Source organism: Hirsutella rhossiliensis, assembly GCF_020360975.1.
Source record: "Hirsutella rhossiliensis strain HR02 chromosome Unknown scaffold00001, whole genome shotgun sequence".
NCBI lineage: Eukaryota > Fungi > Ascomycota > Sordariomycetes > Hypocreales > Ophiocordycipitaceae > Hirsutella > Hirsutella rhossiliensis.
This window is the reverse complement of record NW_025408667.1, coordinates 10952112-10976760: the sequence shown is the minus strand read 5'-3', so window position 1 is coordinate 10976760 and position 24649 is coordinate 10952112. Positions and strand designations below refer to the sequence as shown.

The following is a 24649-nucleotide window of genomic DNA, read 5'->3' as shown; positions in this document are numbered from 1 at the left end:
TCCCAACGCGCCGGCAAGCTCAAGTCGTGGATTTGGCGCTTTGGGTTTGACATCGAGCATCAAGACAACAGGGACAATAGGCTGTGGGTATGCGAGACCTGTTTGGTCAAGAAATCGCCCCAAGGACCCCCAAGCTTTGCAGCGAAGGGAACGACAAATATCGAGCGCCATCTGCGCGATGCGCATCGCATTTCTGGGCCGTTGGGGGAACGGCTGCCGAGAGGTACGACAACCAAGAAGCGTTCTATCGCACATTTCTTCGAGCTCGACGCAAACGAGGGTAAAGAGCAGGCCTTCATCAACACGCTCAAGGATCACTTTGATAAGAATGTGTTCCAATCACTCCTACTTGCTTGGATCACCGAGTCAAATGTTACCTTTCGCGCAATCGAAGCCCCTCGATTCCGATATCTGCTAGATTATCTCAATCCCTCAATTGGCCTGACCCAGGCGCACATGACTCACACGACCATTCGGACCAGGCTTTTCGAAGAGTATGACCAATACAAGGGCGTTGTGGTGAAGGAATTGAAAGAGTGCCCCGCCCGTGTCCATCTTGCGTTTGACGGCTGGAGATCAATAGGATATCCACGGTCGGCTGACGTCCCCGGTCGGCCGTCAGCCGACCGTCCGACCGAAATGCCGCTGCTGGGAGGGCTGCTGCGGCAAGACGAGCTCGTTCAGTTACAGTGGGGTGGAGGATGCAAAAATGGTGTATTTCTACCTCTTCGGCCGTACAATTTGTGCCTTGCTGTTCGCGCGAAGCTGTTTACAGAACACGTCGAGCGAGCGGCCGGTTTGTTGCTGTTGTAAGTTGACAATGTGCGTTGCGGCCTCCTCGCTACACCTGTGGGCCTTCGCCACCTTACGAATCTCCCTAATGACCTCGAGCCGTAACGAATACCACTGCAGTTCGTTTTGCTGGCCGGCGCGCCAACAACTTCCCCATCTGCTGTCGAGGTCGGCAATGGCCGGGCCGCCCCGGAGGCCAACTGTCCACTCGCTCCAGAGCGCCTCGACTATTTTCGCTGCTCGAAACATCTTATACCGTGGCGGCGGCTCTGGCTTAACCATAATCGTGTCTGTCGCTGTCGGGCTCGTAGCTCGGCTGTCGATGATGCTCGACCGGGCCGAGACAAATCGGCTTCCGTCCCCTCGCCCTCCCTGTTCAACGGCGTCAACCACGGCCGCGGCCGTGGTGGCAGTGGTGTTCGTCGCCGCCGTAACTTGGAAATTGAAGCCATTCGAAAAGAGTGACGACTGGGCTACCGCAAGACGTTCTTCGGTGGCTCGGAGCTGATCCGTTAGCTCTGCTTTAAGTTGGACTGTCCTGGCTTCATTCCGTGCGTCGATAGATTCAAGGTAGTCTGCGAGGACCGGCATCGCTTGGATCAGGACGGCCAGCTGGTTCGGCCGCTCCTCTTCGAGAATGAAGTCCGACAGCTGCTGCGCGAATGGCGCGTAGGCTGGGTGGCGGAAGACTGTGTGGTTCCAAACAGGGCTTCCAGGGTATTTCTTCATCAAGACAACCGAATCCTGCAAGACAACCTCCTGCAGATAGAAAAAAAGGTTCGTCGAGCCCATCGCCGCCAGGTCGTTCTCCTGCTCGGTTCCCGGGCCGAAACGGCCTCGCCAACAATCTAGCTCGGGCCAGATCATCGAAAGGAGGACCTCAGGCGGCGTCACCCCGGCACGGCGTATTTCGAAGCATCCGATCTGCGGCGGGTGGCCGGCCATCGTGCGCATGAATTTACGAGGCAAGGAGTTCAGGTAACAGCCGACCATCTGCTCCTGATTCCAACGACCCGCCCGACGGATCTGGTCCTCACTAATCCCCTTCAGTTCCGCCGTCCTCGCTCCCGAGCTGCGGCCAACGTGCGTCTTCTTCTGCGACGTGATCCCGGCGTAGGCAAAGGCTTTGACAAACCAGTCGCGCTGTGAGTTGTACGAGAAGGCCGCCGTCCGGTCGGCGCCATTGCCCTTGATCAGTCGGATATCGTACCACGAGGACCGCCGGCTGAAATCGGGAAACGGCTCACTACCGAGATCCCAACGATACAGGAGGTGAAACGAGAGGCCGCCCAAAATGCAGATAAGCGGGTTCCTATTCCGATACGCGCCGGCAGTCTCGAGGCGCCCGTGCTGGTTCTGCTTACCGGCCCGTGTCGTAAAGATGAGCGGCATGCACCGGGTCGAGCCCTCACCGGCAAACTCGAACGTGAAGAGGTCCGAGATGTCTGCGGCCCGACGGTCGCCGCCGCGGGTGAGGAGGTAATGACCGACGAGGAGATCCACGAGGGTCCGAAATGGCACTCGGTCGATGTACAGCTGTGGGCCCATAGCTCATGGCATACGCGTTCAAATTCGATTTCCGAGTAGCCATCGAGCAGAGTATCGCGGCCTTTATCGGCGTAGTTCTCCTTGTCCCGTTGTGCATCCCGACGTTGTAGGGACTTGAGGTACTCTCGTACGTTGTCCTCGCGAGGCGACGGGTGCGTATTCATTCCAAGGGCCTTCTGTGTCCGGTAAAGATCCGTGATTGCGGTGACATAAGTCCGGACCGACCGCCAGGCTAGCCGAGTCTCGTCCTGCGGAGTGTCGGAGGCGGCCTTGCGGCTCCTGACCTTCAAGGGTCGGCCCGCCACCTCCTCGACGAGGAAGAGGAGGAGCTTCTCGTCCGTAACCGTAGCGCCGTCGCAGTACTGTTTGCGTTGGCAGAATTGCTCGAATTCCTCTTGCTTCGGCGCGTACGCCGAGGTCGTAGTCTTCGGTCGAGACTCGTGGATCACAGAGAGGATCGTCTGTGCATTGGCGCGCAGCTCCGCGTCGTTCATCGCCTTCTGCCGGATGCGTTGGCTGACTCGTATGTTCGACGGCTTTGCACGCCCCCTTGCCCCTGCCCCAGCCCCAGCCCCAGCCCCAGCTCCTGGCCCGGCCGCTGGTCCTGCGAGCTTCGCCTTGGCCCCCCCCTGTCGTCGTCTTCACCTTCTGTCGATTCGGCGTCCGGGCCATGGCTTATCGTAGTTCGTAACGAGGGAGAGAGAGCCAAGCAAACCCCTACGGATAAAACCACCGTCCAGGTCGGAGCGGGGGTGGCGTGCGGCGGCGAGGGGAGCTACGTCCGGCGACCACGGGTGCTCCGTCGCCGGGCTGGTCGACCCCTAAATGCTCGTGGACAGGGCGCTCTAGCGAACGCGAATAGCGGCTTCGGTACGAAATCAGCGACGCAATCAGCGGGGTAATGAGATCTGCGTATATCCACGGCGCGCCCTCCCGGCGGGGGGCTGGATATCCGCTGATGCGATTGGCCATCCCTGTCGCTGATTCTGGACGCGCCCCACCCGCCCGGATCAGCGGCGCTCAGCCTGCCCTCGGATACCAATTTATGGAACCGCATGGGATATCATCCAGGCGTTCGAATATCTTCTGGAGAAGCTGGAAGAAGCCAAAACGATGGCTAGAGATCTGCCGGACTCTAGCCACTTCGCAATTAACGTCGAATTGGGTTGGAAAAAATTGGATAAGTACTAGGTACGCAAAGCTCATTGAGTGTCCGATGTACTACTCGGCCATCGCCCTGCATCCTGCCTTGCGGTTACAGTGGTTCGAAGAAGCCTGGGCTCATCGACCCGAATGGGTCACGGAAGCCCGGCGGATCGTCCGAGCCTTCTGGGAAAGTGACTATAAGTCGCTAAATGTCGAGGAGGAGGGTCCAGCCACTGCTGTCGAGAACTTCCAGCCACCCGACGATCTGGACGATTTCCAAAAGTTTAGAATGAGGCATAGGGTGCAATCGAGCCAGATCACGAATGGTGATTACCGGCTATCGACGCGCCCTATCGCCGACGAGTTGGATCGTTGGACCGTCGATATCGGGGCAGACGGGGAGATCAATAATCCATTTCAGTACTGGAAACTCCTAGAGGCGACATATCCGCGGCTGGCGAGGATGGCTTTTGATATGCTATCCGTCCCGCCCATGTCTGCCGAGTGCGAAAGGGCGTTTTCATTTGCTGGACTGATGGTTACCGGGCTGCGCAGGAGACTCGAGGTGAAGACCATCAGCGCCGCACAGTCCATCCGGTCTTGGCTGAACGCGGGATTAATACACAACTACCAGGGAGTCGTTGGTCCATCGATAGACGACAACGCCTTCGTGGAAGCCGCAGAGGATCATTCTGACAAAGGGGAGGACGGGCCAGAGAAATTTGTCGTTATCTCCGAATTGCGTATTGACAACCGTCAACGCCAGCAATGCACGCAATGCACGCAATCGAGGATTTGATGATGTAAGCTGGCAATCCACGCAATCCCGTCACTCAGTTGCGTTGATTGCGTGGTTTGCCACCCTGGCTCCCGGTCTGCGCCCCGTATAGCCCATCCAGTCTTCACCCGGACTATCTGTGATATGCGTCCTATCCCTAAGTTGAGAGTCTTAGCCGTGAGCCTTGATAGCATGTCCCTGGTAGCCCCATGCTGGGACTGTGTCAAGCCACACGAAGACACGCAGGTCATCCTTAGGCGGCTGGACCGGAGGGTCGTGGGTCGAGGCGGGGGTTGGCCAGCACGGGCAGGAGTCATCGGCGATACAAAAAGGTGAGGTAGGTACTCAAGCCTAATGCTGTACGGAATATATGGTATATCAGGTGTCAGAATATGTAACAGGACGGCTTCCTCTCGATCCAAGCTGTGACTAGGAATTTCTTCAGCCCCCGCGGCGGATAAAGAAGCGAGAGTGGATGGATGCATTGGGCCGAGAACTTGTTGTCGAGCTAGGCACCCGAAACCCTCTTTATGCAACTGATTAATAAATGCTTGACGTTGAAAACGCCACCCGGGCGGCTAAGCAGGCCGAAAGGCTCTACTTAAGAACCAGAAACCGGGCCCAGTGGGAAGCGCGACGCAACGCCGCAGCGGCGGTCACAACGACACACGCTGGAACTCTTGGTTCCTCCTACTGGATACTGCTCTTGAAAAGGAGGAGCACGTCAAGTGGTATCAAGACAAACACTACGAGACACTTGTCAATGACTATCTGGCACCTCGAGACTGGCAAAACCTTCGAGATATAAGAAACTTCTTGCAGCCATTCTGGAGAATAACACTCCTTACTGAGGGCTATCGCTCAACACTAGACCGCACGCTCTTCACGATGAATGTCCTTCATAAACACTATCAACAAGCTTTCGAGAAATACAAGCTGAATCAACAACTTCTCGGCCCGGTGCTGACCAGCTGGCACGTTTTCGACAAGTATTATCGGCTTTCTGACGAGACCCCGGCATACGGTGCAGCCCTGATTCTTCATCCGTCTCAAGGAAAGGCTCACATTGAGAAAAACTGGCCCAAGTCATGGCATAAAAGAACCTTTGACGCAGTGAGGAAGCTCTGGGAAGAAGAGTACATGGACCTGCCGACAATTTCTGTGACGCCTTCTAAGGTTTCAGTACTGCAACAGGACGAGTACGACTTACTCGCACTGTAACTTCATGTCATAGGCAAGGGACCAGACGCAGACGAGTATGAAACCTTCACATCGCAGTCACCTATTCAGATTGACGGTTCACCACTTTCCTGGTGGCACCGTGATGAACACCGTGAACGTTTCCCTCGGTTGTCCAAGATGGTGATAGACATACTCTCAATACCCGCCATGTCTGCGGACCCAGAGCGCACATTCTCAGGCGCAAGGCGCACTATCTCTTGGGATCGAATGCTTCTCGGAGCATCGACAGTCGAGAGAGGAGAGTGCCTGAAAAGCTGGATCCGCAGCGGCATCACGGCAGGGTTACGAATAGAGGAGGTTGAGCAAAACGGGTCCGAGTCGGCCGAAGAGTGCGGTAATAACACCCCCTTGGGCACGGGAAGTATGACCCAATGACGTCATTTCTTGTATGGGCAATATATGGTTTAGTTCACCATATGAGAATAAAACATACACCATAAACCATACAGGTCCGTATGGCGTATGGCGTATGGTTAGAAAGCCTGACCAATGGATCAAGAGGCTCGAGGACTCAACTGCACCATCGCGAGGGTTTATGGCTGACCGAATCAGAAGCCAATATACTGCCCACCTGAGGTCCTTTTCGAAGCCGACCGTTTCTTGCTGGTTGGCCAAGTGGGAAGAAATTATTGAAGAAGCTGACCAATACTTCCTTGTTGATTCACTGACCGGACAAGTGCCTGCCTGAACTCACCACGTCTTCTCTTCTTCCATCTCGCGCAAAGGATCTCATGTCTCAACATCGCAAAGCGCTTTTCCATTCTCGTCATGTATCGGCGTTGGCTGTGCATCGTCTACCTCTTGGCCAGGAGCTGGGTCTTGCTGGGTTCGCCGGAGGAAGTCGACGTGGAAACGCGGGCGGATCGAGCCAGGCACGTCAAGCTCGACAACATGCGAGCTAATGACCTTCGTGACCGTATACTTGTGATGCAACCAGTCCAGCTTCTGCACGGTCGTGGCGACCGGTAGTTTGCCATCGAAAGCCACAACTCATCGCCAACCTCAAAACGCTCTGCTGGTTGTCGCTTCGCATTCGCGGCCTCTTCTTGTTGTTGCTGCGAGGCAGCCATCACCGCTTGCATGTACTCATTGACTTCTTGCAGCCGGGTGAGGAAGCCGCCTACTTTACTCTCCTCCCGATCCCGAGCTGGATCCTCCGAGTCCTCGACGCTTATGGGATCGATGTGATAGCCATGCTACACGAAGAGGGGGCTGATCTTGGTCGCTGCTGATTCACGGTTGTTGAGTGCCAGCTGCGCGGCGGGGAGGAGGTCTCCCCAGTCGTCTTGCATGTAAGAAACGTAAGCTCTCAAGTAAGCTTCGATCTCCTGGTTTATCCTCTCCGGTCCGCTGTCGGTTTGCGGGTGATACGACGTGCTGAGCCGCTGCGATATACCCGCCAGCTGACTGAACCTTTTCCAAAATTGGCTCAACCAGTTGCTTCCGCGGTCGCTGACGATTGACCAAGGCATACCGTGGAACCTGTAATGACACTGGAGAAAACGCTGCGCACACGTCTCGTCTTCTATGGTGTCCATCACCTCCAGAGCCACAGCCTTCATCAATCTGTCTATGATCACTCGCAGGTACCGTGCCTTAATCGGTCCAGTAGGAGGCAAGTCTGTGATGAAGTCCATGGATAGGTGGCTTCGCGGCAAGTCTGGAATCGGTAGCGGCTTGAGGAATCCAGATGCGTGCTCTGCCGCAGGTGTCACAATTGGCCACAACCCGGCAAACAAGCTGGGACTGCCCGAGGCAGTAGAATCGGCAGGTTACGATCAAGTCGCATCAGATCGGGTTACAGGCGCTTTTCCCAATCCACTTCCACCACAATGCTCGTCACCATGTGTCGCACAACAAAATGCACGGACAGTATGGATGACTGAGCAACGATCGGGAAGAAGATCCCCTGTGAATCGGGCAACGAAAGATTCTTCATTTTTTTTTCTAAGTGATGGTGAAAAGCTGGCTTCTTATACTTGTTATTTTGGGCTGAGTGGCGATGTCGCCGCCCAGGCAGCATAGACGACGTTGTCACCTATAAAGTTCGAATTTATCACTAATATGGTACTACGAACTGCCTGCTGCCTACTAGGCAGCACAGTGAATGAGCGTCCTGATCTTGACATCCAACCTTTGGCAGCCAGTTGGCCTCTGCAACGGTGCACGTGGTACAGAACCGTACAGTGTACGATATCGCCTGCGCGACTGGAGCTGACCCCATGCAAGATCCTCCCTGCGTGATCATGATGGAGTTTAACAAGTACACGGGGCTGGTACTGTATTCCTGACCATCTCCGATGGCAGGAAAATTGTCCCGATTCTGCCAGTAGACAGGGACTTCCTCGTCGGATCCACACTCTGCACTCGCATGCAGTTTCCCCTGATCGTATGCTACGCCATTACGGTTCACAAGTCGCAGAGCATCACCGAAGACATGATCGTAACGTATCTGTCCTGCCGTGACTTCCAGACCGGTTTGAGCTACGTGGCCGTCTCGCGTGTGAAAACGCTGCAGGGTCTGATGCTGGATGCCCTGTTTGACCGCAATCACCTGACTTACGCGTCGCCGCCGGAAGGAATTAAGATGAAAATGAGGGATCAGCAACTTCGCAAACGACAGGTTTTCGCCCAGAATCTGTACAAGATAGGCCTCGGGTCTACGCAACTCCACTTGATGCTACCCGCGACAAGAACGACACTTTCCAAGGCGCAGATAATGTAATGAATATATGATTGTAGATACTGTACTGATTGTTCGGTGACTGCTTAACTGTTGGCCAGACTCGCAGCCTTCGGCTGATTGTACGCCTCGCACCATAGCTCTAAAGTGCAAGGTGTGAACTGTGACGTAGCATAGAATCGAACCTTCCAGGCAATGTCACCTAAGCTGCCTAAGTGGCAATGTTAAGCGGGGCAGCAGATAAAGTTAGGCTAGCCGCATCTCCAAGAGAGTTGCACATCTCTTTTGGCGCACTACAGGCAGCATCGCCACCCCAAGGCAACAGCACAACTACGAATCAAAGAGCCTTGTTTTCAATGCCACAACTAGCTTTGAAAACAACTATATTTATCTTCATTTATATAGAAATCAAGAGTCGTTGCATGCCTAGATCGCCCTACGGTGTGCGATACCGACATGACCGCCAATGTCGCCAACAGCCCCATTTGCCAGCTACTGCACCTTTGTAACGGCAGTGCTGGAATCATGTCCATCTCCAACAAGCAGTGCGCCCACTCTATCACACATGATTGCCCGTACCTGGCGGACTCCAATTCGGATCTCTGCACGCCCTGCGCTGTGGCTGCGTCGAAGGGCCAGCCGTGCTCATGATGTTGGATAAAAACAGCTATCGGAGATAATGCGGAGGAGAGGCCGAGAGAAATCTGACAGCTTTGAGGTGAAGCGAAGAGCTTTTGGTCTTGCGGAAGACCCTGAAGGACCTTTTGGACAGGGTGTTCATTCAAGCGAGTAGTTCAGCAGCGGCCGCACCGGTCCTCTATGTGCGAACGCCGAAAGGAGGGCTCATCCCGCTGAAGAAACAGGATAAAGAAGATTGATTACGCACTGGCCAAGGCCAGGCGACCGATTTCTCTCCTATCAACCCTTGGCAAGATCCTAGAAGCGGTCGTCGCGGAATGCATCTCCTACACGGCACTTACAAGGCATGGCGAACTGGAAAGGTGCTCAGCTGGATCAGCTTCGACGTCAAAGGTGCGTACAACGGGGTCTGCAAAGAGCGACTGCTGGAGAGGATGAAAGTGAGGGGGGATACCAGACGAATGGATGAATTGGATGGATGCGTTCTGCTCGAGGCGGACGGCCTCAGTGGGAGTGAGTGAATGGGCAGGTGGTCATCGATAAGTACAGTATATCGATTAGTATCGTCGATCAATATCGTATTGACCCCTATCGATATTGACAATAAAACAGCCGAAATTTAATCAGTCATATTATCCTCCGGTGTGGCTTGTACATGACACATTCGGGTTGGAAAGGGGTAACTGTCAAGCAGTGGCTTGACAGCGCAGAAGAAGGAATAAAGGAGGCACAGGAGACCGGCCCCTACCAGGGCCCGCCAATGCCTTGAAGAACGGAACTGGAGTTGGGCGGGGGTATGTATGTATGTATGTGTATTTTTCGTCCAGCGGCCGTGAGGCCGCTCAGGTCCCGGTGGGGCACAGGACGTGCTGAGCTAGGGCTGTCTACAGTTTCCTCTCGCAAACGTAAACAAACCACCATCCAGCATTTCATCGGCTCTGAGGCGCTCCGTGTTGAACCTGGTGCCCGTCAGCGGGTCGTACAGGCGCGGCAGTGAGATTGCCATTCAGTTTTGGTCTCCAAGGGACCGTTGTCGGAGACTGCAGAGCGCAGCCTCAGTTGACCCGGCCGGGCAAAGGGTGTTGCAGCACCCTCTGCCTGGCCGAATCCGGGGGGAAGTTGAACAAAGGAAAGAGGTGAGGGAAAGATGATACAGCCGCCTAGTGGCGAGGGGCAAGCCCATTCAAAGAAGGAGGTCGCCTTCGCCAGCTTGACGAATCTGTCGAAGTCTCTGCCTATTGCGCGATTGACTGCTGCAGTCGGTGAGGGTGTCAGCCTCATCCGATGCCGCGGCTCGATCTTTCGGCAATAAAAGACATGGTTTGGCTCTTTTCGTCGGCCACATGAGCACGTCAGTCGCGCATCGTCGTGGTTGAACCTCTCGTGGTAGTCGGCAAAGTCCCCGTGACGGGTTCGGGCTGCAAGCAAGTGGTGGAGTAGCGGTCGGGGGAGTTTGAGCTCCGGGGGGCAGCCGGTCGTCGGCTTAAGGTGCAGTGGCTTGTACTGTTCGGGTGCAGAGGCTTCCCACCAGGCTTTAACTGCACTTTAGGCTGCTGCCTGGCAGCCCTGCGCAGATATGCCAGTGTCGGGACAGCGCCTGCGGGCTCGGGTTGAGAGGTTCCTGCTTTCGCTAAGGCATCGGCCTGCTCGTTGCCTGGGATGCTGGTGTGGCCGGGGATCCAGCGGACCTCCGTGGCACCGTGTGCTGTGGCCAGGGCCTGGAACTCGAGGAAGACATCCTGGGAGGAGTCTGCCGGCATGCCTCTGAGGCATGTTGCCGCCGCGATGTTGTCGAGACAAACGACTACCCTCTGCGATCGTGGGAGGCTTAGGGCAGCGCGCAGGCCCTCGAGCGCGCCTTTCGCTTCTGCATCAAAACCTCAGCGGGCCCAAGTCGGCCGCAGCCACTTAGGACGGTTTGCCCATCCAGATGGATGGCATAGCCATAACCGACCGCTGCATCCGAGGAGAGCGATCCGTCTGAGTAGACGACCAGAGTGTGTGGTGGCACTGACCGGAGCCAAATGCGGAAATCCGCTGCTGACTGGTCTTTCGGGGCGGTTTGCAGAGGCAGCGCCTGATCGTCGCCGAAGCGGCGAGGGAGGAGAATTGGCCGCCTGCTGCAAGGCAGCAGCTGGTCACTGCGTCGAAGTCGGGTCCGGAAGCCTTCTCGCGGCACCTGGTACTTCAGTTTGATCGACCTGTGGATGACAGGGGGCTTGGGCCGGACTGTACGTTTCGCAAGCGGATGGGCTTCATCGAGAGACTTGAGGCGGGCCGCGAAGCGCATGCGACGCCCTCGAGCAGTTGTATCACCGGTGGAATGCCGCTCTCTCGATGGAGGGCATTGATCGGCGTCGTCCTCCAAACAGGCAGGATGGCTCGGATGGATGTGTGAAGCGACTTGTTCATCTTTCGGATGAGTTGCTGTATCCCGGATGGTCCTTCTTTTGCTGGCTGGGTCCATCGCGGGCTGGTTAATCCGGGGTACCATGCCTCGGTGCCGTGGAGCAGCACCGGTTCGATACATGCTCTTACGGCTCTGCGAACGGCACCGGGAAGAGGACCATGTTTGGTGTTTGCCAGACTTTTCAAGTGATAGGCCACGACCTGTGCCTTGGCTGTCCACTTTTCCACGTGTGTCTTGAACGACAGGGTGCTGTCGAGCCAGATGCCTAGCCATCGCAGTGCTCGGTCAGGGCGCTTCTCTGAGTCGCCGTGAAATATAGGCGGGCAACTTTAGGTTTGCTTCGACAGAAATGCATGACCTCAGTCTTCATCGGGTCGAAGGCGATGCCGTTGGCGGCGCCCCAGGCCACAAGTTCGTTTACATAGCGCGACGCTCTCTCGGCTGTCTTCTCCAGGAGTTACCTATGCATAGGATACCCGTGTCGTCTGCGTAGCCGAAGCGCCCTTCGGCTTCCCTAGGCGGTAAATTGGTTCCGTGTACAACAGAAAAGGATGGGCGAGACTGGTGATCCTGGGAGGCCGCATTGGAGAGGCGAGCTGGGCGTGGTAGTGTCCTGGTATCTGACGCGCGCCTAGCGGTCATGCATGAAAGAACCAGCCCATCGAGCGAGATGTTCTGGCCACCCTGCTCACGGAGGCGAAGGATCAGCCTGTTGCGGAGGACAGTGTCGAAGGCTCCCTGGATGTCCATAGTCACCAACGTGGCAACTTGTCCGCGGGCAAACGCCTCTTCAATGTCATGCAGCAGAGCGGCAACAAGGTCAACGGCAGATCTCTTCGGGAGAGCGCCAGCTTGTTGTGAATGGAGGACTCCGTAGTGGACGGAGGCCCATGCCAGGCGGCGTGCGATGAGCCGCTCGAGACCTTTGCCTAGGCAGGACAGTAGGGAGATGGGTCGCCAGGCACGAGGGTCGAGAGGTTCCTTCGGCCTGGTTTTGTTATCATGACTACTTCGGCCTCTCTGAACGGCTTCGGGTGATGGCCGATGGTGAGGCAGCCTTCGTACAGCCGCTGGACGTGGCTTCCGATAATACGCCATACCGCCTTGAGCATTTGTACCGTGATGCTGTCGGGGCCGGGAGACGTGTTTCCTGTCCGTAGGGTTGCGTCGCGCACTTCCTCAAGTGACACCTGTTGCGTGAAGGGAACGGTTTTCGTTGTGTCGACTGGGATCCACGGATCTGGGATGTCGTCGTCCGCCGTGCGCCGCTCGAGCGTCGCCCGCCGTAGGGCATTGGCTTTGTCAAGCTGCGTCTCGTAAACTACATCGCCTACTTGTAGGGCGGAGGCTGAAAGCGCCCGGTGATCTCAGCCATCGGACCGCTTTGAATACGGAGGCGCTGTCAGTGAAGCTGTCGATCAGATTGCGCCAGTAATGTCTTTTGGCTCGCCGCACGACTTTCTGGAAGTCTCTCTTGCAAGCTGGACTTCCCGATTGAAGCCGAGAGGGTAGACTCTCCTAATCGCGCGGTATTCCGCCGCGGCGAGGCGCATTCTTCTGTCCACCAGGGCGCGCTGCGCCCCTTTGCGGACGGGCGACCGGCGGCCTTGGCTGCCAGTTGGAGAAGTTCCACGAGCGCCAACGCCAGGGAATCAAGCTCTTGGGGAGACGAGGCCGCGGCCGGGATAGCTGTTGCTCCGGAATCGACCATTTCGGCGAAACGAGCGAGCTCGTCGTCAGAGGTGAGGCGGACCTTTCCTAGCGGCACCGAGGCCGGAGCCAGGTCAGCGAGTGTCACGCTGAGCGTGAAGTGGTCAGAGCTGGTGGCCAGGTGTTCCTCCACGACAGCTTCGGATAGTGGTATGTTGGAGAAGGCGAGGTCTATTGTGTTGCCATGTGGGTTCGTTGGCACATCGGCAGGGTTGAGCAAGCTAAGGCCGTTCTCAGAGGCCCAAAAGGCGATGTCGTCACCTCGGCCATCGAGCCGGCCGGTTTGCCAGCTACTGTGTTTGGCGTTGAAGTCGCCTGCTACTAGGCACCTTCCTGGTGTGGTCCACTGGAGGAGCATCTCCAGTGCTTCATCGTAGTGCGGTTGTCGATAGAAGTTTACTACTGTTATGTTGTTGATGGTGAGCCAGAGAATGTCGCGGGTCGCCACAGGCCTCCTCTGATCTGTCATCAGGCAGGGACTCCGCCGGACATAGGTCATTACTCGAGGTCGGGTGCTGTTGTCGTCCCAGCTGTCGACTGGGGAGAAGGTATCGTAGGCTGGGTGGGTTTTGGTAAGACATCGGCCGTCCTTGGCTTCCGTCCACGGCTCCTGGAGGAGCACTATGTCGTATCGTTCAGAGTCGGCGAGGGCAAGGCGCAGTCATGTGCTGGCGAGATCTTGCCTACGTTAGCTTGGAAGACTCGCAGGGTCTTCTTGTCGCTTTGGTTCACGCGGGGATGTCTCGTCATGGAGATAGTGCAATGGGGCTGATGCGTCGCTTCTTTGAAGGGGAAGCTGGTCTAGATTCGTTGCCCTCGCTCTGAGGCTGAGGTGTCGTGGTTACCATAATGAATGGCGGAGACATGGTCCTGGTCGAGCTTAGGACTGAGGTTTCGCTCCTGCCCCGTGACCTGTCATCTGGGTGCTCGGCTTCCTGGTCGTCGGGCTGAGCAGTGCTCGGAGCTATGGAATTGAGAATCTCGGAGAGTCTCGTTCTAGCTGTTCGGGTTGGTCTATGCGCTCGAACTGTTGCTTCCGCTGAGCAAATAGTTGGGTGCCCATCTGTCGGACGAGGGTTTTCTCCTCCTTCGTCAGGCGGCGAATGACGCCGTGTGATCGCTTGGGGCGTGCAGGGCATTTCGAGAAATCTGCGGAATGGGGTCCGAGGCAGTTTGCGCACTGCTCGAGGGCTACGCAGGTTTCACCGTCATGGCCGTTCCTTCCGCAACGCTTGCAGGACGGTTGTCGGTCACAGCTGTGTCGAGCGTGGAAATCCCAGCATTTGTTGCACTGGCTGGGCATGCTGGATCTGACGATGTGTCGGGCAAGTCGGCTGGAGCCAAAAGTCTCCAAGGTCTCTGGGTAGGCTCGAGGAAGGACACAATAAGCGTCTTACTCGGAAGGTCGCTTGAATCGTGCCGGCTGGGACGGATGCTGATGGGTGTGAGCCCGGTCTGGCAGGCGATTTCGTCTTTGACGGCCGCCTCGTAGTTGACTTCATTGCCCTGCAAGTCCGTAAGTCTTCGGGGCAGTTGGGCACGACGTACGTGTACCATTTGTGACTAATCTCCACCGAGGTCGCGTCTAGGTCCTCGGACCATTCCGACTGTCGCTGGACGATGAGGTCCCTGATGGTAGCGTCCGTTGTTCGGATGGCCCATCCGGAGTTTACCTTGAAAGCTGCCGGGACCCGGTGCAAGTCGATGCCGACTTTGGCGGCGATGTGGGTCCGAATTGCGTAGCTGCTGTGGTCTCGCGCCGGCGCTTCGGCATCGAGCCGCACGAAAACACGGAGGTCTTCTTTTGGTGGGGCGGGGATTGGTCGTCCCTGGAGACGGGAGATTGGTTGTTGTGGTCGTTGCTGTTGCGGGGCTGCGGCGGCCGGGGGGTGTGGCCCCGAGGGGCTGGCTTGCAGGGCGACCGGCGGCGACGCTGCTGTAGGTCGGGGCGGGTGCGGAATTGAGGTCGGAGAGCGCCTGCTTCCAAAAGTCGAGGAAGCTGTTGGAAAATTGTTCCGCAAAGCTGTGTTCAAGGCCGGACGTGTATTGTTTCGCAGTCTGTTCGAACGATTCACAAAAGGCTCGGAACACTGTCATTTTGGCGTTGTAGGCATTTGTTTGTTCAACTGCGAGCTTGTTGGCAGCTTCAACGATCGAGACCGGCTGGAGGTTAACGGACTCGGCCGAGCCAGGCCGGTTCGGGGTGGATTCACGCTGCGCTCCTTCCGTAGCGGCGGCATTGGAGAGTCTGATAAGGGGCGAGGACGGCGTCGCCGCCGGTCGCCGAAACGCGGATGTGAGACCAATGGGACGGCTCGCAATGGGGGAACTGTGTCGAAGCTGAGATGCACGGGCTAATCGCGCGAGGTTGGGGGGTATGGACACCCAGATCAAAGGGATCTGGGCTGGCATGCGAGCTCGTGGCAGATGCCATGGCTGCTGCCGAAGCCAGCGCAAAGCGCGGCTGGAATGATTAACGTGCAGTTGTTAGGCGAGTTGGTGGGAAATTGCGCTACTTTCTTAACAATTGCATGCCAAGAAAGTAAGAAAACAGGGGAAGGTGAGCACGCTGGTTGGGCGGGGGTTGCAGGGGAGAAGGCCTGTCTAGGGTTACCACTAAGTTGGCCGCCTAAGTTACTCCCTAAGGCGGCCCGCCGAGGGCCCAGCCAAGAGGTAAATTTATCTAAGCATGTACCTATAGCACACACTCTCTACCTTACTCAATCGTTCATGAACCTTGAAGCGAAGATATCATCAGAGTAATCTCTCACGCCGCTTCTACGTATCGCTGCCTTGAATCGTATGCCCGTCTCGTTTCTAAAGCCAGTTCCTTGAGTCTCTGCATTCCATCAATTATAGCCTGATCAAGCCTGTTGCCGATGAAATCCTGGGGTCGTATGGGACTGAGAAGCTTGATATCTTGAAGTGTTGTACACCTGGATAGTTGTACATAGAGACTGGTAAAATCGCATTTGGAAGGCTCACCGTTTATTACGCGATTTCCTCGCAGCTCCAAGAGTACTTCCAGGAATTTTTTCCCTTGGGCATTGTAGTCAGTGAGGACAAATGCAGGTGCAACGGGTAATCCGCGTCGCGTACATCTCGCCGACAAGAACCTGAAATGGGAATTGGTCGGGTCGAGGGTCTGTGACATGGGCTGGATGAGTACTGACCAAAAGGCTAGTCTCTCTCACGGGGGCGAACTGGTGGAAATCCCCCATGAGCAGAATAATAGGTATGCCGCCAAATGGTTTGTCCAAGCAGTCGCGGAGCGACTGGAGGTGGCGGCTGACGTCGTAGAAGGAGGTTCCTCCGAGCATACTGACCTCATCGATCACGAGCACCAACTTCTGCTTGCACGCCCATTTCTTGGCTTCCGAGAACGGTGGAGGCGACTTGTTTGGGGAGCGATGGGCACCCAACCCGCAGGCCGAATGGATCGTCGTCCCGCCGATGCGGGCTGCAGCACTGCCAGAGGTGCCAGTAACTTGGAGAAGGTGCGGTTGGCCTGTCGCCGCGAATATGTCCTTCAGGGCATCGACAATTCTGGACATTCCCGTACCACCTGGCCCGCCAGTGTATCGTAGATGTTGACCGGCTGAATCCGGGTCGGTAGTGTACTTATCCAACAACCCACGAACAAGTTGAAGAGCCATGGTCTGTAGGTAGTTGAGAGTATAGCTGGTGGCGGCAATGTGGCCCATCTCCACAAAGCCAGTTGCCGAATTGATGTCGAGAAACATTCGAGGGTCCTGTGCGACTGCGTCTTGACCATAACGCGGAAAGGAGATCTCCGTATCACAGTGGGAAACAAGCATATCGTCTACATCGGCGTTACTTGGGGGATGTGCGACACCCCGGAAGCCACTTTCAATCTCATCCAGCTGTTGAAGATGCAGCATGTCCTGGGCCTTTGCCACGGCCTGGACATCCTCGCCAGACAGTGTCGCATATTGGCGAAGGGGACTATCCTGGCTGCGGCGAATTTGCTCGTAGACACCTTCGTGGCGTTGGACCAAAGGTCGTCTCTCTTCAAGCGGGTTCTCTTGGCACAGGTCCCATATCAGGTCCCGGAGGACGTGAGAGTCCCCCGTAGCATGAGATTCTCGTACGGCATTCTGCAGAACCTGGAGCAGAGCTGTATAGTTTTGAAGACACTTGGCCGTTGTTGCAGGTTCCTCACCATAGTCACCTTCATGAAGTGGGAACTCGACGTCCACGGTGTCATCGCCCTCCGACCGGCTGGCCCAGAGCTTTGCGTCTCTACGTGCACCCTCGGCTGACCTTCTCAGAAGGCAGATATTGGAGACACGGAAACGGAGGCGGGGGCAAAGGGCTGCTTCGCAGTTCAACCATATGCGCGGTGATATCACCGTGACTCTTGGAGAGGAAGTCTTCCCAAGGGATGAATAAGGCTAGATGGAGTACGGAATTGCTAAGTAGAACATCAGAGCCGGCCCGCAGCAAAGAGCGTAGGTAATAAATTGCGCACGACGTTTCCTATACAGCTCATGGCCACACAGCAGGGCCATAGGATTCGCATAAAGCCACAATCTGCAATTCAACTGCTGTAACAACTCAGCATCGTAAAGTGGAGATAGAGCCCCTGACTGACTCTCTCAAGCAACCCCTTGGATAAGCCTCTCTTTTACATGCACGCAACTATAAGAGCAGCAGGCACTCCTTCTGCTTCCATTGTGTATGATAGTAGGTTGCGTTGATGGACAATGTGACGCAAATCAAGCAATCTGGTAATTCCGAGGCTCCCTTTCGAGCTTAACCCCCGCTTATGCGATTTCAATCCGGCGCGAATGCTTTTCATGCTTGTTCGCCTTGGGCACATGGATACTGAGGATGCCGGCCTCGAGCTGGGCGGTGACGCCTTCTTGCAGGACACGCTCCGGGAAGCTGAAGGTGCGCGAAAACTCGCCGATGCCACGCTCTGAGATCCAGTACTTGGCCTTATCGGGCTCAGCAGCCGCCGGAGTTGGCTCTTGGTCGTGATAGGATTTCTTGGCAGCGGAGCTATCAGTGGTATTATACGATCGCTTGATGGAGCCGCGGACGACCAGCGTCTGCGGCTCGGTGAACTCGATTGTCAGTTCTTTCCTCTGCACACCGGCAAACTCTCCGTGAAGCTCAAAGGCATCGTCTAATTCGCGCAAGTCAAAGTTTGGCGACAAGATACGGTGGCCACTGCGGCGGTGGTGGTCGCTGCCTAGCTGGCGGGAATACTTGTCGAGATCATCGAGCAGGTGCATAACGGGGGCGAAGGTAGGGTTTGAGGTGATGCATTGTGGCAGATGTTCCATATTTCTTCGCGATAATAGTGGCTTAAATTTCTGATGTTATGTGGAGGAATAGCAATGTTCTATTGCCCACGGAGACAAGGCGCGAGTTCGACCTATATTTGGTAGAGCGGTTGTCGGAAGATGTGAGGCACCCTTCGTGGTTACAAGGACAGTACACATTTTGTTACGTCATGATGATCTATCTGGAGACGCCTAAAATTGGCAAAAAGATTAGGTGAGACTAAGCTCTCCTGATCAACTCGGTAACAATATGTGAAGAGTCTTGGAGAGCCCAGAACACTGTGATGGTGGCTGCACGACGAGTGAAGCCATTGGTGCCCGCCCCTTCAATATTCCTCGTGGAGCGAATCCCCTCTAGGAGCACGCACATAATAGCGGGTGGGTCTGGCGTTAGTAGCTGCCTTACGTGCGGCAAAGAGTCTCCACCACAGCCCATGTAACACAGAGCGGCAAACCCACACCAACTGGATTGCGCAGCGACCCAGCTTGCGATACAGGTGCTCAGAGCTGTCATGGTTGTGGCTCCCCAATAGCGAAGGCCGGAGTAGGTCCGACTGCCATGTAGAACTCCCCATGCACAACGCAGTCGCTAACTGGACTAGCGAAGAGGAATGCATTCTAGCAGATGCAGAGAACTGGTCACAGCGAGCTTTGCATTAGTCTAATTGAAGCCCCGACTCAGGTTTCGATATTTTCTGCATGGGGAACCAAAGCCATGCTGAGGTCTAGAATCTCGAAGCTTCGGATTTGGGGGGTGGGGGGGAGTGGGGCGGGGATGCATTGTGCATTCTAAGTCGGATATTTCCTGAGAAGCAAGGTCATTCTGACGTACGAGTTTGTCCCGCCTCATGGAGGCATACCGTAGGCAACTTAGCGCAGAGGGCATGCAGCTTAGTCCCTCCGGGCGGGATACGACATTCAGAATGTGGCAATGAAGGAACGCCGCTAAGTCTGTTGTCTGTGTGTGAAACGTAAGGATCCGAGGCCGAAGCTTTACAACCATAAGGGCCTGCAGAATGCTGAGAGCCACTTGTTCAGGGACCACAGCGGTATTGTCGACCCGTCAGGTAAAAGGCTAGCCGTGAAATCTACAGCTGCAGCACCCGCCTGCTCAATTGCTACATTACTGCGATTGAATCCAGAGGTTCCTCGCGATCAGGAAATAAAGAATGTACTGATCAAGCTGTTTGATAAGACCGCGTTTCAACAGATGATCGTCAACTGGATTGTTAGCACGAATCGATCGTTCACCACCGCGAAAGATCCTGACCTGCGAGCGATCTTCGAATATCTCAACCCTTCGGTTTCCATTACGGAAGCTCACATATCCGATGTAACGGTGCGCGCGATTGCCGTGAGAGAGTTCAACGAGAATAAATGGGCTGTACGAGAGACACTTCGGAAGAGCCCAGGCCAGATCCATATCCAGTTTGACGGATGGCGGTCTGGTAACAGGCATTTTCTCTATGGCGTCATCTGTATATTCAGGAGTCTGGATAATAGACCCCGGAAGTGTGTTCTCGGCCTTCCGAAGCTACTAGGCCGGCACACAGGTGAGAAAATTGCACATTGTCCGGGAATTGGAAGTTGGGGGCAAGCTGAGCTACTTTACCTTGGATAACGCCTCGAATAACAAAAGAAAAGATGGAAGGACTGCTAGCACAGATTTCTTTTCGGCCAGATAACTGGAATCCTTCTATGTACTGCGTAAATTGTAGGTGACGGACTGCCTCCCTGCCCTGTTGTCGTTTGTGAACAGATCAGAAGCTTGCATCAAATCCGCCCATGTGGTGTCTCGTATTCAAGGCATATCGTCTTCGGGGCGACTCACGTTCGCCGTTACCAAATCATGTCTCTGACGCGGTTCAGCGGGATCGATAGAATTGGCTATAGGAACCGTTGTATTGTCAGTGAGGTGTCCAGTCGCATTTTTCAAATCGCATGGCTTCACGGCACCGACCAAGCCCAAGATGCCTCGCTTGTGCCCTGGATAACCACCAGCCCTGGCCCTAGTTCTCGCTGTGCTTGTTTTTTTTGCCTCCTCAAGCTGTTCGTCACTGAGCATGTATGTAGTTGAAAATTTCCACCATGTCTTTTTCGAACTCATTGAGACCTTTGCCGCTGGTCATCGGCATTAGGCCCTATAAATGGTACAATGAGCCGGTACTCCTACAACTTTGTTTTGCTAATTCCGTCGTCATCTCTGTCGATGCGACTGCCAGCTGTTCAGCTATACGCGTCATTTTGCCGCCAGGTACTATTGTCGGTGGCTACATGTACCATGATACTACTGTACCGGTCGCCTCTAGCGGAGGTGGCCTCCACTTTTGGTGACTGGTGCGACAGGTACAATTTCTTTACGGGCACTACGGTGTACGGCACGCCTACGACACGTACGGAAGTCCTATTGCGCGTTGGTTGAGAGGAGATCGCGCCCGTATTCTCGAAGTTGCTGCAGGTCGGCATTTGGCCGGAGGCCCCTGCATGTTGCTCGCGCAACACCTTGCGGCCATAGTGCACTAGGGCAGTCCCTATCGGTCATTTGCACCCTACTGTAGAGCACCATTCCAGAACCGAACGCCAGGCAGCGGCCATTTTAGGGCAAGGTGTTCGACGGCTGAAGGCGTGCACACGCAGGGGAACCGGCTGCGGGCGACTACGCGCAGTGTCAACATAAGGGCTTGTACACTAAACGGATTGCAGGTATATCTAGAAGCATGCATATCTGACAGTTCGGCCCGTACCCTGAGAACTCCGAGGCGACCAGCCATATATCGGTCGGCGAAATCACATCCATAAAGCGTGAACTATGGGCAAGTCCAACCTCACCTTTTTCGACATGCTTGGTCTCGAAGTGCGAGAAGAAGAAGCGTCAGGTAAACATAATTCTGCGGCACCGTGCCGTTCACCACCACTGAACAAATCCAGACAGCGACTGGCAAAGCAACGACAGCGTTGGCATAGAAGTCGACAGCGAAGGGAACTTGCGCGATTTCGTGTGCAAAGACAACGGTGCCGGAGAGCCACTACTCACATCGGGGTCTTTGGCGTCAAACTCCAGCGGCAGCTCCTACCGAGACGAAAAGACCGGCATCGACGACTACGGAGCGCGGAAATATAAATCAGATAAGGGCCCTCGGCGGCAGTCCGTCTCGGACAGGGCAGTCCATTGCAGCACGGCAGTAAACGATACGATGAGCTACTCGTCGTGTCACTGCTGTCGAGAAGAAGGGTCTAAGACTTGGTCCTGAAGCCTGATAGCTAGCTGAAGGTGTAGGGACGAGACAGGATGAAAGTGGGATGACGTGGCAAGCTGACGCGGAGAGAGGGTGCCTATGCATTAGTAAGTCAGCAAGGAAGGAGATGGAAGACTCAAGAAGAGAGTGCGAGGCGCATAAATGGGAGAATGGTACAGTAGAAAGGAAAGAGGAGGAATAAGAACACATGCACCCTAAAAACCATCATGCCCCTTGCCCTGCTCTCTTCGCGAGAGTTATGAGCCCGGGAGAAACAGACGTTTCTGTAACTTCCGGCTGCTGCCAGAAGCACCGATCACCTGATCATTACACCTATCCTCACCCCTCCGTCAGCAAAGATGACAAAGACCGGGACTTCCACCCAACGAACGATCCTACGGGAACCCCAAGATTGGGATAAGTGGATCAAAGAACTAAAAGCTCATACTGACAAGACGATTCACAAGCTGTTATTTGATGAAGACAACAGCCCGCTGGAACCCCCCCATTCGTCCTCCTTATACGGATTTTGCTGCTGATGCTAATGAATTTGCTGAACAAACCCCAGCGCAGCAGAGAGCATATGCAGCCATGTTTAGCCAATATGAGAGTCTTCGCAAGGAGTATCTCTATGAAACCAAGCTGATTACAGCTGCTCGGACTGTCATTACCGAGTCGATTAGCCCAGCAAAGCTAACCTCTCTGCGTGAGGATGAAAGTCTCTACGAATGGATCAAGAAGCTCGAGGACTCAACCGCACCGTCGAGAGGGTTTATGGCTGACCGAATCAGAAGCCAATATACTGCCCACCTGAGGTCCTTTTCGAAGCAGACCGTTTCTTCCTGGTTGGCCAAGTGGGAAGAAATTATTGAACAAGCTGACCAATACTTCCTTGTTGAAGCACTGACCGGACAATGGCTGAGAGACATTGCTCTGCTAATAAGACCTCTTAGTGACGGTACTGCTACTTCGTTCAAGAACGCCAGCAAAGTCCTGGATGAAGACGCCGCTGCAGCTCAGCACAGAGTCTACAAAGAGCTACGCCCGCGATCAGATGTTTCCATTCGTCGTCAAACACCTCACGATCGAAATCAGCCACAAGAACGATGGACCTTCCAGTCAGTTGCCCGGCAGATCCGAGAGTTGGTCGAAGAACAACGCCCAAGTCAGCACCTTCGACCTCTAAAAAAGAGGAGGCGCCTTTCAAACAGACGGAACACGGAAGAAGAGAAAAGCATCTCCCGCATCAGACGAAGAAGAAAATGAAGATCAAGACCGCTGTCCAGCTTGCAAGAGGACCGGCCATGAACTTAAGGGCTGCTGGCTTGTTTTTGAGGACCGCCGACCAAGCTATTCAAGAAAGGCTCCAAAACGGATCGCCGACAAGATCAAAAGAGTCATTGGCGAAAGCCCTGACCTTCAGAAGAAGATTGAAGAAATCAAGGCCGGTCGGAACTAGCAACTACAGCTACGAGGAAGAATAGTTGGTACAGCGAACCCAGCCTTCGTCTTTTCGTCAGGAACAACGGCTGCCTCTTCGGACTACCCTCTACGCCGGTCTTCCCTTCTTGACTCGGGAGCTTCCCTTCACATCTGCAACGATCTCAGCCGATTCCGTTCCTTCAAGAAGGCCAAGAAAGACTATGTTGTCACAGGCGAATCAGAGGTTCGAATCGAAGGATACGGGAAAGTCAACTACAAGATGACTATGCCTGATGGATCCTACCGAAAGCTTAAACTGAAAAATGTTGCCTACTGCCCGAGATTCTCAACGAGCCTGATCTCATTCAACAAGCTGCTAGAGGAAGGAATCCATTGGGATACTCTTTCTAAGCCAACCCGACTAGTCCAGCGAAATAAGACCATTGGTATCCTTCTCCGAAAGCATCATCAGTTTGTTGTCGAATTCAACCCGATTTGGCAAGGGGACTTCAACGAAGAAGCAATCTTCAAAGCTGCAACGCGGGCTAGCACAAGAGACCCTCGTCCAGCAGCCCAAGGAGACGGCAATCTTTGGCACGCACGCCTTGGTCATCCAGGCCCACTAGTTCTTCATAAGCTAGGTCTCCAACAAGGAGTCAAAATAAAGGGCCCGAAGACTGCTGAATGCGAGCACTGCGCCCGAGGAAAAGCTCGAAAGCAGGTGTCACGAAGAACTCCCGTTAGAGAAGACAAGCCCTGCCATGAGGTTTGGATCGATTGGACCGACCTTTCCGCAGTCATAACGACTTCGTCCGAGTGATGTTTATCACGGACGCCTTTTCAGGCATGGTTTTCCCTATTTTATGCGGACGTACAGAGAGAAACACAACTGGGCCGCCCTTCGAGACTTCGTCAGCTGGATGAAGGAGCACTTCGGCTTTGCTGTCAAGATAATCCGGTCAGACGGAGAGCTCTTTACGAAGAAGATTCGATCCTGGCTTCGAAAGAAAGGAATTTCAGCTGCACCTTCTGCACCAAACACCCAGGCTCAGAACGGCGGTGCCGAACGATCCGGAGGAGTAACAACAGAAAGGGCTAGAGTCATGAGAATTGCCTCAAAGCTTCCCCACGACCTGTGGAAGGAAATTGTGGAAGCAGCATGTTACCTACGGAACCGAACGCCAAGAAAGCCCAAAGTGCCATCTGACCTGAGGGGTGCAAGCCAGTCATGGAAATCTCCCATTGAGCTCTTTACCGGCAAGACGGCACAGCTTGCCCATCTTCGAGCCTACGGTTGTAAGGCCTACGCAATGACTTCAAACGCACAGTTGAAAAGAAAGCGGCTTCAGAAGCTTGATCCAAGAGCACACATTGGATACCTTGTTGGATACAACTCAACGAATATCTTCCGGATCTGGATTCCCTCTTTACGGAAGGTAATCTCAACAAGGGATGTGATTTTTGATGAATACTCCTACTTTGATGGAAAGCTCCCTCAACAGCAGCTCTCAGATAGCATTGGCGAGCTTGTCCAGGAGATCGAAATTGCCGAAGATCAACAAGCAAAAGAAGTAGCCCTCGATGAAGAAACCGATACCGAATCAGATATCGAGGAGTTCTATGACGACTTTGAAGACGAAGACCGTGACCAGGAACAAGAAAAAGGAGACTATGAGAAAGCCCTTGAACTTGAAGAGGCTTCACTCCTTACACCTCCAGCTTCAGAAGAAG

The 24649-nt window shown here is 54.8% G+C and overlaps 5 protein-coding genes across 5 annotated transcripts; 1 reads left to right on the top strand and 4 right to left on the bottom strand.

Moving 5' to 3' along the window:
- Positions 1-720: 720 nt before the first annotated feature.
- Positions 721-2340, bottom strand: HRG_01385 (centromere DNA-binding protein complex CBF3 subunit; the record flags this gene model as incomplete). The annotated part of the gene is made up of 1 exon (XM_044859856.1): positions 721-2340. One exon carries the CDS (start codon positions 2338-2340, stop codon positions 721-723), a length of 1620 nt encoding a protein of 539 aa, XP_044726256.1.
- A 3895-nt stretch (positions 2341-6235) lies between these two features.
- Positions 6236-7143, bottom strand: HRG_01384 (integrase core domain-containing protein; the record flags this gene model as incomplete). Its single annotated transcript, XM_044859855.1, has 3 exons — positions 6236-6451; positions 6508-6676; positions 6707-7143. The coding sequence occupies 3 exons, from the start codon at positions 7141-7143 to the stop codon at positions 6236-6238; spliced, it is 822 nt and encodes a 273-aa protein (XP_044726255.1).
- A 470-nt stretch (positions 7144-7613) lies between these two features.
- HRG_01383 (ATP-dependent DNA helicase PIF1) lies at positions 7614-8231 on the top strand (the record flags this gene model as incomplete). The annotated part of the gene is made up of 3 exons (XM_044859854.1): positions 7614-7677; positions 7736-7782; positions 7884-8231. The coding sequence occupies 3 exons, from the start codon at positions 7614-7616 to the stop codon at positions 8229-8231; spliced, it is 459 nt and encodes a 152-aa protein (XP_044726254.1).
- Positions 8232-12167: 3936 nt separating this feature from the next.
- On the bottom strand, positions 12168-13698 carry HRG_01382 (endonuclease-reverse transcriptase domain-containing protein; the record flags this gene model as incomplete). The annotated part of the gene is made up of 4 exons (XM_044859853.1): positions 12168-12266; positions 12339-12586; positions 12694-13555; positions 13636-13698. The coding sequence occupies 4 exons, from the start codon at positions 13696-13698 to the stop codon at positions 12168-12170; spliced, it is 1272 nt and encodes a 423-aa protein (XP_044726253.1).
- A 4037-nt stretch (positions 13699-17735) lies between these two features.
- Positions 17736-18260, bottom strand: HRG_01381 (hsp20/alpha crystallin family domain-containing protein; the record flags this gene model as incomplete). Its single annotated transcript, XM_044859852.1, has 1 exon — positions 17736-18260. The coding sequence occupies one exon, from the start codon at positions 18258-18260 to the stop codon at positions 17736-17738; it is 525 nt and encodes a 174-aa protein (XP_044726252.1).
- Between the last annotated feature and the right edge of the window lie 6389 nt (positions 18261-24649).